This window comes from Vitis vinifera, chromosome 13 (assembly GCF_030704535.1).
Source record: "Vitis vinifera cultivar Pinot Noir 40024 chromosome 13, ASM3070453v1".
In the NCBI taxonomy this organism is placed as follows: Eukaryota; Viridiplantae; Streptophyta; class Magnoliopsida; order Vitales; family Vitaceae; genus Vitis; species Vitis vinifera.
Window position 1 is genome coordinate 27,936,757 of NC_081817.1, and position 13,067 is coordinate 27,949,823.

At 30.9% G+C, this 13,067-nt stretch overlaps 1 protein-coding gene across 1 annotated transcript; it reads right to left on the reverse strand.

Moving 5' to 3' along the window:
- Positions 1-6,402: 6,402 nt before the first annotated feature.
- On the reverse strand, positions 6,403-10,085 carry LOC100243033 (polygalacturonase). The gene is made up of 9 exons (XM_010661090.3): positions 9,589-10,085; positions 9,379-9,507; positions 9,115-9,282; positions 9,018-9,038; positions 8,709-8,916; positions 8,526-8,607; positions 7,751-7,859; positions 6,967-7,083; positions 6,403-6,878 (listed from the first exon to the last, which is right to left on the reverse strand). The coding sequence occupies exons 1-9, from the start codon at positions 9,916-9,918 to the stop codon at positions 6,654-6,656; spliced, it is 1,389 nt and encodes a 462-aa protein (XP_010659392.1). The 5' UTR covers positions 9,919-10,085; the 3' UTR covers positions 6,403-6,653.
- Between the last annotated feature and the right edge of the window lie 2,982 nt (positions 10,086-13,067).

The window sequence follows — 13,067 nt, forward strand, 5'->3', positions numbered from 1 at the left end:
TCTGAGAAAACCCATACCTATCATCTTTCCTTTTGTGTCCATCTCACCATTGCCTTCGCTTTTCTCATTTTATTGACCGCCTTTTCATCCTTGATGGGCTTTTGGACCAGTAGTTGCCCCATGCCTGATGGGCCTTGGACCAGTAGTTGAAGATATGGTCCAATTTCTTTTCTATATTTTTTATCATATGGCCCCTTTTAATCCTCTCTCCCTCTCCCTTCATCCATCCTTACAGCTTAGACAAGTAGGGTTAATCTCTCTCTCTCTCTCTCTCTCTCTCTCTCTCCAACCTTAATGGGCTCTCTCTGTCTCTCCATTCCCATCTTTAATGGACCTTGGACCAATAGCTAATAATCTCCTCTCTCGCCCTTCATCCCCAATGGGTGTTGGACCAATGCTTCAAGACAATGCCCATTAGTTAACCACCTCTCCTTTGATCACTGACCCATCTCTAAATCAAATAAACCCCTTCCAAACCACATTCCTCACATGGTTTCTAGATCCAAATCCATCACATCATAAGTCTGATCATCATTATTGGAAAATGCAGGCCCACCCAAAAAAGAAAACAGAAAAGAAAGAAAGATTATCATTCGGAGAAAGATTATTATTGTACCACTTCCATGGAGAAGCATGTTGAGAAAGATAAGAATTCATTGCATGTTTCATTGTACCATCTTCAAATCTATGCATGACACAGTGTGGGACCATCCAAAAGTTGCAAACAGTCCTTGAAATGGACCCATATTCCAAATCACCATTCACATTTCTGTTACTTTTCACAGGCCTGCCTGTTCTTAGCTAATAATTTAGTGTTGTACCACAACTAAGGGTTTTCAGTGCTACATTTCTTTTTTACTCTCTCATGTTTCACTTAGTTTGAGAAGATACTTTATGCTACAAACTTTATGGCCATTTTACCATGCCCACTTGCTTTTTCACCCTATCATTTATTCTCCATTTCTCTTCCCTTTCCTAAAATCCACATGCTTCATTCATCCATTTTCAATCTCAAACCCTAAAGCCATCTTTAAAGTTAAAACCTAACTACAAATCAAAAGAAAACTTTATTCTAAGAAAATATTTGTAGAGAAGATATCATCACTTAATATTAATAAAAATTAAAATTTAAAGAATAAATAGTAGAGAAGATAATATTACTTAATATGTGAAATCTCCTAATCACATCTTTTGAAAATCAAAGTAAAACCCTTTTAAAAAACTATTTTCAATTTTGAAATTTAATATTCCTTCAATTATGATGTAGATATACAAATTCTCAACAATTAAATATTTGTTCCAAATATTTAAATTTACACACCTAAATTGGGTTATCCAAGATCTACCCCAAAATTTGAGAGTATCCAACATACAAAGTTTTATGATATGGGTGACGTATCATATCCAAAATCCAATCTATTTGCATCCCAATTCATTATTCTCAATAATTGTATTTAACTATTTTCTCCTTCCCTTGAGATTTCTTTTGAAGCATTCTCATTGATTTTTGGGTATGGAACATGTTATGTTTGTACTGTGGGTGATGATGACTTGTGGAGGCAGAGAGAATAATTGAGATTGAGTCAACTACAAAATCATTGTTTCTTTACAACAAGGAAGTACCCTTTTTTTCCTGTTTTGATTGATATGATGAGTGAATATCATGTTTTTATTATTATTATTTTTTAACATTTAATTTCAATAGTGAATGACACATTCCATTTGTTGCTTGTAAAGGAGGAATCAATGTCCTTTTACTTTTGTTGTTACTCAATCCATGGATGGAACTTAGATTATTTGAATAGCAATGATGCATGAATGCAGCTTTTTAATCAACCTTCTTCCCTAGATGTTTTTCATGGGCCTTTCAATTTTGAATGTATCATTGGCTTTATATGTGTTGAATTAAGGTTTAAGTCAATGTGATTGAAAACAAATTGTAATAATATGGTTTTATTTAAATAAATAGTTTTACAAACATAATCGAGATGAGTTTGATACTGTATATTATAAAAAGATTGACATTTTTCATTAATCGAATATTGTTGTTCATTTTAAATGACATAAGTTATAATATTTTATAAAATCAAAGATATTTATTTGGGTTTCAATCTCAATAATATTACATTAATTACTAGATGTATTTTATATAGTGCAATATTTTAATCGAAAAATTATATAATATGTTATCATTTTCATCAAAGAATAGTTAATGTATAGAATTCAATATAAAGTGAAATTGAATCTTAGTTTGGAGTTTTCCTTTTACTTTATTATTACTCTATGTTTACTAGTATGTTTTTTATTTTTTATTTTATATTGACCAAAGCAAAGGGAAAAGCAAAAAGCTTTGGCTTTGGACCCAACCCTAGAAGAGGATAGGCTTCAAAAGAATAGTACTACCTTCAATCAATATAACTAAAGTTCCTATCTCTTGTATATATTTAACAAATACTCCTTGGTCTCCATTCAATAATTCCCAAGACTAACATCCACCAATGACAATAATTAACATATATAAATACAAACCCTAATCTATCTATGGCCTATAAAAGAATGGATTAAACTACAATAATTAACATATATAAATACAAACCTAATCTAATCCATAGTCCATAGACAAATGGATTAAACTACAACAAGATTCCTCTTCTCTCTCCCTCTCTTATTATATAGTACATAAACCTAGCTAGCTAGATTCTTCTTTATCCCCTTTAAAATACTATTTCTTTTAGTTAATAAATGTACATTTGAAATATTTGAACAATCCTATTTTAAAACTCCCATCAGTTAGATGATTCCCAGCTTCAAAAGTTAGTTAATTTGGGGTCATTGTCATCATCTGCCCTTTAATGGAAAGTAACTAACTAGAGAGGTAGAGATAGAGATAGAGATCAACCTATTTATGTGAAGTAGCTTGACAAATTCATCAAGATAGAGTGTATAGGTGTAAATATATATAGGATGGAGTCAACTGATTGAGATATAGTCATTGAGAGAGCTCCATCACCATGATTGTGTTGCTGCTCAAAAGTCTACATCAATATATATTATGTAAATGATTTTTGTCACTTTGACAATGAAGTAATTTCATGGTATTTGGGGATGGTAGGTATAGAGGAAATTTGAGGATTGGGGTTTGGCTTTGCTTTAATAAGGGTGGGTAGATTGGACGATTTTAATTACCCTTTTTTGTTTTAAAGAGGAATAAAATATTATATTGAACTCAAAATTTGAATCATTGATGTGATATGATTAAATTTAAACTGTTTGATAAATGTATAAAGAATAAGGAGTTGGGTATAAAAAAGTTGGATCAAAATATAAAAAAATATGGCCAATGTACAAAACAAAAAGAAATCAATATAAAGTAATAAAACTATTTTAAAGATATAAAGTAATCAAAATTTTTTTGTCTCGCTTTTGCTTTGAGGGGTTTTTTTTTCTTGGATAACACTTTTTGATGTGGTACAAAAATGTCTTCTCGTACCATAGTTTTACCCTCAAATATAATCTTGGGTATTGTAAGAATTACTAGGTTTAAAGCCATAATTCACACATATTTCTAAATATATCTCTAGAAGAAAAAAAATAGGTTAATATATATCCATCCATCATAAGTATTATGAACTTTTTATATGATAAAAGAGATTATTAAGATTTAGTTATTTCATTGAAGGTCATGATAGTATGACTCTCCCTTATCAACTTGATTCAAATCTCTAAATAATTGCAATAATGTATTACTTCAAATAAATATATCATTATTTGATGCATTTTTTCCTTAGTGCATGACACGTATATTACAATGATTAGGATAAAGTGTTGCAATCCCATGAGAATAGGTTAAATCCAAAACCCATTTTCGATTCAATTGTAGACTACAACTTACTTGCATGAAACCATAATCGACGACTCTTGATTGCTAATGGGTCATATAGTTTGGTGAAATAATTCCATTGTTTTGTATGCATTACTTGTCATACTATAAGAGTCGATCATGCTTGAAGTCTTTACCCTAATCACTACTAATTGAAGTTCAATAGAGAAAATAAATCATATATTATTTATGCAGGAGATTTTCATGACTTTTGTCAACTTTTAAAATGTTTCAATTATTTGGTGTAAGTAGACCGTAAGATTGATGTCTATAACGTAAAATACTTCTAGCATTCTTGCACATAATTTTAAATATATTTTTATATAGAAGTGATCCATATCTATTTTTCATTAGTTTATAAGATGGTTTAAAGTGATTATTAAGACTTGAATATTGTTTCATTGAGAAACATGCTAATATGGCCCGGTCTAGAATGAGTTTTTGGCTTTGGTTCAAATTTCATTGCTAAGTAAATCTTTGATATTTAGCTAGGTCATTTTAAACAAATGTGATCAACTACTTCAAAAATATATTCTCGTTTGATGCAACTTTTTTCTTATGTCTTAAGGGATACCCATGCTACAATGGTTACAAATGATTGCAATCCCATGTGGGTGAGCTAACTTTAAAAGCTGGCTCCCATAGAATTGGAATCATTATTGATTTTCGATCAATCATGTAGTGGTAATATTGTTCCCAAGTGTTGTATACCCACCATCTCTTCCTATATTGGGGTTTGGTTTGAACTTGGGCGTGGGCGTGGGCCTGGCCCTGGAAGCTACAGTTTGGGATGACCCACCTCTCTTATTCTCATGAATCACAGCCTTACACTAATGCTTGAAAATTCCAATATTCTTATTTTTTTTCAATTAATAGTCTTGGTCACATCTTGGGTTAGGGTTTGGTAGAGATCCTTATTCATTCTTAAGAACATAAAAAAAAATTTAAATATAAGATGAAAAAATCTCCTCCTGATTTTCTCTCTTTTTCTTTTATATTTTGTCTATAATTAGACAATAGAATTAGTATTCATTTATTTTTGCCTCCTTGTCTTTTTTTATTTTATTTTTTTTTAATTTCTAAAGAGAGGTTTAGTATGAATGGTGGCAAAGGGGGTGTGATTCATGTGGTTCATGGGGACACGTATTTGCCTCATAAAGTCAAATTTATTGATAAAATAGTGATTGGTTAGCTCAAAAAATGCAATGTGAGCACCAAGCAAGGATTTCCATATCCTTGAGTGGGTATGATTTTGTTTGTTTCTTTAAAAAGTTGGCTAACTCTTTTAGGTAATTTAAGGACAAATGATAATTTTTTATTTCTTTTAATATTTGAGTAATGAAATTGAGACACTTGTCATGTTGGATATGGCACATCTAAACCCTAGGTCAAGTCACATATCGAGCTTAAAGAACCAACACAAGAATAACATTTAAAATAAGATAAATGCGGCTACAATTTAAAAGCAATGTTTTTTTTTATTGTTTTAATTATTTATTGAAGATTATTTTGTTATTTTTTCAGATTGAGCCTTGGACATGAAAAATTAGGATATCTTAAAAAAAAAAGTTACATGTGATCCAAATGATTCATCTTTGGCATTACATTTTATAACTTTTTGTTTAATTTTATGCAAAATCATTTGTCTTTGCTTGAAAAAGTAATTGAAGAGGTAGGTTAGAGTGAATGGTGTCCCTTTTTGTTCATAATGTATATTTGTTAAAAATAAAAAATAAAAAAAAATAAAAAATAAAATATGAATTAAGCTAAATAAATTATTTGTATTTTCTTTTATGTTCAACCTTACAAAATCTCATTAATCACGATGTTCATTTGTTTTTTATTTACTTTTTATTTTGTATGACCTCATAAAATCTTATCGACTTGATAAAAACATTATACCATGATTATGATACCTTCATAATTAAAGAAAAAAATTCATATTATTATATAAATAATAGACTCCTCTTAATTATATAGGAATCTTTAAAATCATGAAAAAACCGAGAATTTAGAATGGGTGATTTCTTTATTGGAGGGAATAGACTTCAACATTTAATGTGGAAAACATATAAATTTGTAAAAAATATCATACATACAGGCAACTTCTAAATTATACGTGCACATCCTTGAATCATACAACTTCTATGAGAGGTAGACCAACCCTTACACAAACATTTTCATAATATTTGTTTTTCCTCTCTCTCTCTCTCTCTATGTATATACTTCTCATTTTTTTTGAAGTCAAATGAAGCTTTGTTCACGTGTGGCCTTTACACTTTGAGTAATGATGATTAATACAAAGAAACATGTATAAGGTGTCATTATCAAAGTTATGGCTCTCTGGTTTATAGCACCTAAGGCCCTGCTTGGGACCATTCTATATATTATTGTAGCCTGGTCCATTACCTACTTTGATTTGGGCATGATTTGGATGCCCAATCTACTATCTTTTTGCTTTTGGTTGCAGCCCATCATCGTCAATGGAGCCCATACTGATAGGAAGTAGAATTCAATCTCTCTATTAAAAAAAATTTATTGAATGCAACAACATTGTCTGCTAACACATACTAGGGTTTTACACATTATCAACTGCAAACTGAGGTAAGAACAAACCTTAACTGCAATGAATCACTAAATCCCACCAAAGTATCCCTAATTGCAGTATATAATCCATACATTTTTGTTGTTTTAACACATAAATTAATAGAAACTATATGTATAAATAATAGATATTTACAAAACCCTAGCTGGATAATTCAACCTCTTCTTCTCAAGAACATGTTGGAGATACCCTACCCCTAGTCTCCAACTCCATGACATTCATACACGTAGAGTTCGCTTCTCGGTCCTCTTCGTATGATACTAGGTCTATATCCTGCAGCACAATGCCTTGGCAAGGGAAGGTGCTGCTGCAGTTGAATTTTATGGCCATTTCTGATGCACTTGTGCCTTTGATGTTCTTGTAGACTACGCCTTTTATTTGGACAGCCGAGTCCTGCAAGCCATTGGATGGAGAATAGTTGTGTGGAAGTCAGACAAATGAAGGGCTGTGATTGAGTTTGAAGTTGATGATTAGGGTTTACCTGTTCTTCGCATGGAGTGTCTTGATCACAATAGTTTTGGTCTATGATTATGGGATTGCTCACATTTTCCATTATAATGTTTTGAAATACTATGTTTTTAGCATACCCTGATCCTCCCTGCATCAAAACAACAAAGCAAAAGAATATTAGTTTTGGGTGTTCAACAGTGTAAATAAATTGACAGATTTTTTCAAATTAATTGCTTTCTACATCACATACAATGATACAATGATAGTTATTATTATTTTTTTTTTTTTATAGAAATATGGTAAGGATATTCTCGATTTTATAAATCCTTACTTACTATGATAAATTAATTTCACTAGAAGTTGAATAACATATCCTACCGCTATGATTTTACTTGTCTATACATCATTTCATTCGATATTTTTAGATCCCACCTTTGTTTTGATGGTTACATATCACTATGTAGTTAAAGCATTTCTAATTATGAATAGACTTCTATGACCATAACATATTTGTAATTTACTTGAACATGAGCAAAATTGCTTGGGGGATTTTTTTTCCATGATTGTCATTTATTTGTTTTATCTTCTGTGGGTAATATAATATGTCAATAAAAAGCTTACCATATATAAGAATAATATAATATCAATTGTTCTTTAGTCATGCACACATTTATATATACATTTGATTGTGTGTGAATATGACTAAGTTATATAGGACACTTAAGAAAGGATGATTCAAAGCCAAGTCTTTGTGTGTGAATATGACTAAGTTATATAGGACACCTAAGAAAGGATGATTGAAAACCAAGTCTTACCTGCCAAGTCTTTATTCTCACTCCATTGGTGGTTCCTATGAGTTTTGCCTTATTCACCATCACATTTGAAACAAAGGCTTCTGAATTTCCTTCTCCTAAGCTCCCAATGCTGGAAATGAAAATCATGTGAAGTGGGTAAGGGAAAGGTAGTTGAAATTGAACCATGTTTATCAGAATGTTCTTCAAAAATAGAACATTTTAGGGTAACAAACCCTTCCTTGATGTGATACAACTACTGTACAAAAATGCCTTTGACTTTTTAAAAGAAAAAAAAAATGCATGAAATGGCATGCTGTTTTCTCTATCAAGTTTTGTTTAATAAATGACTAAAAGTCTGAAAAAACACTTCAAAGATTGCGTTTAACTTACTTTTGTTAAATTATTTCTTTTGTCAACTAAACTTTTACAATATCAATGCTTTTAATTTTATAGGAAGCTTGGAAAGGTAGGAAGAAGAGAAAGGATTAAGATTAAGGTTTAATGGGGGATGTACAAGATAAAGCCTATGAGGATGATTTTCAATTGAAAAAAAAAAAAAAAAACCCGGTGTTGATCAAGATTTAGCAGTGGGGTCATTTAGTACTATTTCTCAATTTGAAAAAAGGAAACCTCCGATGGATGCTGTTAGAAGTCTCAAACTATTTGTCCACGTAAATTAAATTCGAATTATAAATACTTATAATTTTATAAAAAATTATATAAAAATATTATATTTGCCCTCCTTGGGAGTTGGAACTAGTTGAGTATAGAGTTGGTTCAAGTTGAGATATTGAACCTGATTCCATGACCTGGCCCACAGGTTACATCCAGGGCTTGAACATTTTTGGACCCATTTACAATGGAAATGCAGTCATCACCTTCAACCAACATAAAACAAAAACATCAAAGTCTCATGAAAGATCAAAAGTCCTCTTATGTCAACAATATTCAATTATTTTTTTTCTCTAGGTTTAATTACCTGTTCTGATAACACTGCTAATGATCTGAACATTTTGAGAGCCTGTCACATGAATTCCATCAGTGTTGGGGCTGTCCTCTGGTGCAGTCAACATGACATTAAAAGCTTGAACATCCACAGATTGCTCAAACCTAACATGCATTTGCTGGGCATTCTTTATATTGAGGCCACACACTCTCAAATTCTCGCATCGCCTGAAGGTTACCGCCTGTAAACCAAAGGAATTCGATAAAAAAAGACCGTCCCCATCTATTATTTCATGCTAAGTAAAAGCTTTACAAGACAAAGATTGGGGATCAAGGGACTTACAGTTGGTGCCACAGTGCAAGGCTGCATGTAAAAGTACTAGTAATTAGTCCTTATTAATGACAAATAGAATTCAATTAAGTCAAAGGATTTCTCATACTTGAGTTTTGTTGATCTTGCATGAATTTTTCCACCATATCTTTCCATTGCCATCGATGGTTCCTTGACCTTCTACTATGAAGTTTTTTATGTTGTTGAACAAGAGCCAATGCCTCCTATCTTTCGCATAGTCAGAACGATCGTTGGAAGCCACGATCATTCCCAAGATCTGGTATGTTTAATCATGAAAGATTTTGAGTTTTTGGGTGATGGAACTATGGAATTTGATCATACTCTACATATAATTAACTAAACTGATGATCACCTTTAACATTACAAAATCAGATTTGCAAGGGCCTGAAAAAGTAATTGGCTTAAGACGGTACTTTTTCTCAGGGACAACAAGCACACCTACGTTTGAAGAACAAGTCTCTTTCCAAGCTTTCTTGAATGCCTAAAAACCGAAAAATGAATCAGAATTCAATCAAACAGAGTTGAAAACTATACCAATTACTGTCTCCATTGTTGATGGTACCTCAGTATCATCTGTTATTCCATCACCTTCTGCTCCATAATCGTCAACATTCACCTCTCCCAGCAAGGTTGCAGGAGTACCCAGCTGATCATATCTCATGGAATCGATGATTTCAGGCTCGTACTCCATCTTCAGGTTCGCGAACCTCTCCTCAAAGTCATCATTCCGGTCATCATGAATGGTGCCAAAGAATGAAGGGTAGGCACTTGGATCATAACCAGGTGCTTGATCAAGAAAATTAGCAAGAGGGTCATCCTGGAAACTGCTAGAACACAAAGAAGAAGAGATCAAAGTGAAGAAAAGTGAGAGAAAAAGGCTTCGTGGGAGCATTTTGTGAGAGATCAAAGCTTGGTAGAATGGTCTAATGAGAGTAAAACTGCTATGTCATGGTGGGCTTAAGGGGCTTATACATTTATAGAAAAAGTGAACTGAAGTTGGTTTTGGAAGAGAAATATGGAGATGAGAATGGAGAATGTGGACAAGCAATTGGATGATTGAGAATGATTTTTCATGAGTAGAGGTATAGATTGGGGTATAAGAGATTGAGACGAAAGGTTTACTTGTTTGTTTAGCAAGACTTTAACCTCACATTTTCTCTATGACGAAGAAATTCAGTGGTTAGTTACTGGTATTACTTGTGTACCAACTCAGATCCATCAGCAAACTACGCATTACTTTCTACAAATATCTATAGAATGGTATCATCACAAACTTTACTCAATCGAGTTCTCTCTCTCTCTCTCTAGATATATATATATATATATACACTATAATTCACATTTCATTGCTATATGAATTTTCAAATACAATGATTAATGAAATAATAAGTGTGATTTGAATAATACATCTCTTTTTGGGGTTAATCCTCCTTGACATCTATTCACATGGGAAAGATCTTAGTTGACATGCCTTATTGCATTGAAGATGACCCGTCTTCCAATTAGCAATGCTAAAGCAGTTCTTCATGAAATGACTTGTTTAGAAAGTGTACTTGGAAAAAAAAAAAATACAAATTAACATTATTCAAATTCATATAGATATGGTTTAGTATTGGGGTCAAACAGCCATGGGTATATATAGAATATATATCCCATGCATTTTGATTGTGTAAATTTTGAGCAAAAGAAAAAGGGTGTTAACCAATTACCTATCTTATCTCATGCACATGTCTATCACCATCACATAATTAATAGAATCATGCTCGTCAAAATCAACTTGGTAATCATCACCAAATACCAAAAATATGGACCCCAACCCATCCAAATGAGGTGGGTTTTGGTTGAAAAGAAAACCTTTTGTCAGATTAGGCAGCATTGTTACCAATGTACCTTTCTCTAAAATGTTAAATTTGGAGAGATTGAACCCAATTATGAATCAAAATTTATCAATTTTATTTTAAAAATATTTTCAATTCTTTTAGCATTTTAAGAATGAGTAAATGCTAGATTTTTCTATCAAAGCCAAACAATAAATAAGTGCCCTTAGCCTTGATAAAAACAAGTCATTTCTCTTTGAGTCCATACTATTCAAAAGGAGTATAATATTTTATGTATTCAAATATTCTAATTTGGATTTTAAAATGTTACAAAATTTTGTGTTTACAAAATTATAAGATAAATCAATGTATTTAGTAAAAAACAAAGAGTCAAAGTTGTTTTAAATAAATTCAAAATTCAGGTCATGAGTGAGCTTGGGTCGGTTTTGGGTCACATGGATTCAAGCTAGGAGCCCCAAACATGACCTAATTAAACACCATAGCCAACAATATGAAAATGACAAGAATAAATAAGAGATGATATTGTGAAAGAGGTGGGGGCTAAGGTTGGGTAGAGTGAGTTAGGGATGTTAGAAGTATCAATCTTTTTAGGTAATTTAGTAGCTTGTAAAGAAGGTGAGTTTATAGTAAGAGAATGGGATTGGCGTGTGGTTGTGGGAGTGAAACAAGTGTTATAAAATAGCATCATTAAGACTTGGCGTGGTGTGTTTGTGAAAGTGCATGGAGAGGATGATGATGATGGTGATGGAGTATGGAGTATTTAAGTTAGTTGTTCTTGTCACCACTCTAAGGCACCTTGTCTTTGAGACATAATTAAATTTTTAAGACTTCTTTGAATGATGCTTTTTTCAATAGATAGTTAACTAGTCACCTAATTGTGTTAGTTCTTGAAATGGGTATTTGTTTTTTCTTCTTACTATAATCTATTTTGTTTTATCTTCATTAATCTATTGGAATGGTTGTGAAATTTTTAGGTTATGTTTGGTTCTAAAAAATTTGAGAGAAAAAGTGAAGAAAAAAAATAGAAAGGAAAAAAAAAGAGGAATAGTGAAAAAAGAAAAAATGAAAATAAATATAAAATAAATAAAATCTTTTTATACATTGTTTTAGATTTTTTTAACTTATTTTCCTTGATTTCATAAAAATTTTAAAATTTTAAAATATATAAATTTATAATTATATTTGATTTTCTTTTATATTTTTTTATAGTGAAATTAAATATAAGAAAACTATTTTTCTTAATGTTTTTTTTTTTAATTTTTTCTAATTCTTTGTTAAGATGTTATTTATCAAATATTATTTAGAAGCTTTTTAGAAGAGAAAGTGAAAAGTAATTTAATCATGTCGAGAAGTAATTTGATTACATTTGAAAGGAAAATTTTCTCCAAATACCTTGTAATATGATTATCGTAATTCAATTATTAATATTTAATTTCACTTGAACAAGTGATCAAAACATGAGGATATGACACCTTTGTGATATTGAAGAATTAATCGACATTCATAATTAATCTAGGTTAACATCATATATGAAATATAAGAAAAAAAAAATTCTACATATTTCTATTACCTTTGGATTAAAAGTAGTTGTTGCCTGTGGATTAAAAGTAAATGCTCTAAAAACAATAATCAATTTTCAAGTTTCAAATTTTTTCATGATGATTCACATTTCCTACTGCATTTTCTTTATTTTTTATACATATATATATATTTTTAATTTCTTCCTTTTATTCCCTCTCATCATTGAAAGACAAAATCTCTATTTGATTGATTTTTCATCAATTTGATTAGTCCACTTAGTCTATTAATTAGAAATAAAAATAAGAATAAAAATTCATTCTTATGAAATCAATTTTACTTTATATATCAGATTTTGATCGTTTTTTATTTATTTTTTATTTATTTTATTTTTTATGATGTGACTATCTTTATTCTCACTTCTATTTTCACATGCCTAATGTGCACCCATTCACATATGATACTTAATCCACTTTTCTATTAGGTGAACATCATATAGTATTAAGTGAAAGATTAGTTAATTAATGGTTTATAAATTTGGGTTTTCCTAATTTGTCATGATGTAGTCAAATTAAGACATGAAATTTAGAATTTGATGACATGTAGCATAAGACTAATTAGAAGTGTCACCTTAATCATTGTTTAGTTGAATTTTAGATTTCCATTTCCAGGCAACCAAGCAAAG

Bases quoted from the DNA above. Each gene is read 5' to 3' on its own strand.
- LOC100243033 (XM_010661090.3), bottom strand. From the start codon at position 9,918: ATGCTCCCACGAAGCCTTTTTCTCTCACTTTTCTTCACTTTGATCTCT. The intron at 8,917-9,017 runs GTAAGTCCCTTG...TTTGGTTTACAG, and splicing joins CTTGCACTGTGGCACCAACT to GCGGTAACCTTCAGGCGATG. The intron at 6,879-6,966 runs GTAAACCCTAAT...AATGGCTTGCAG, and splicing joins ACACTCCATGCGAAGAACAG to GACTCGGCTGTCCAAATAAA.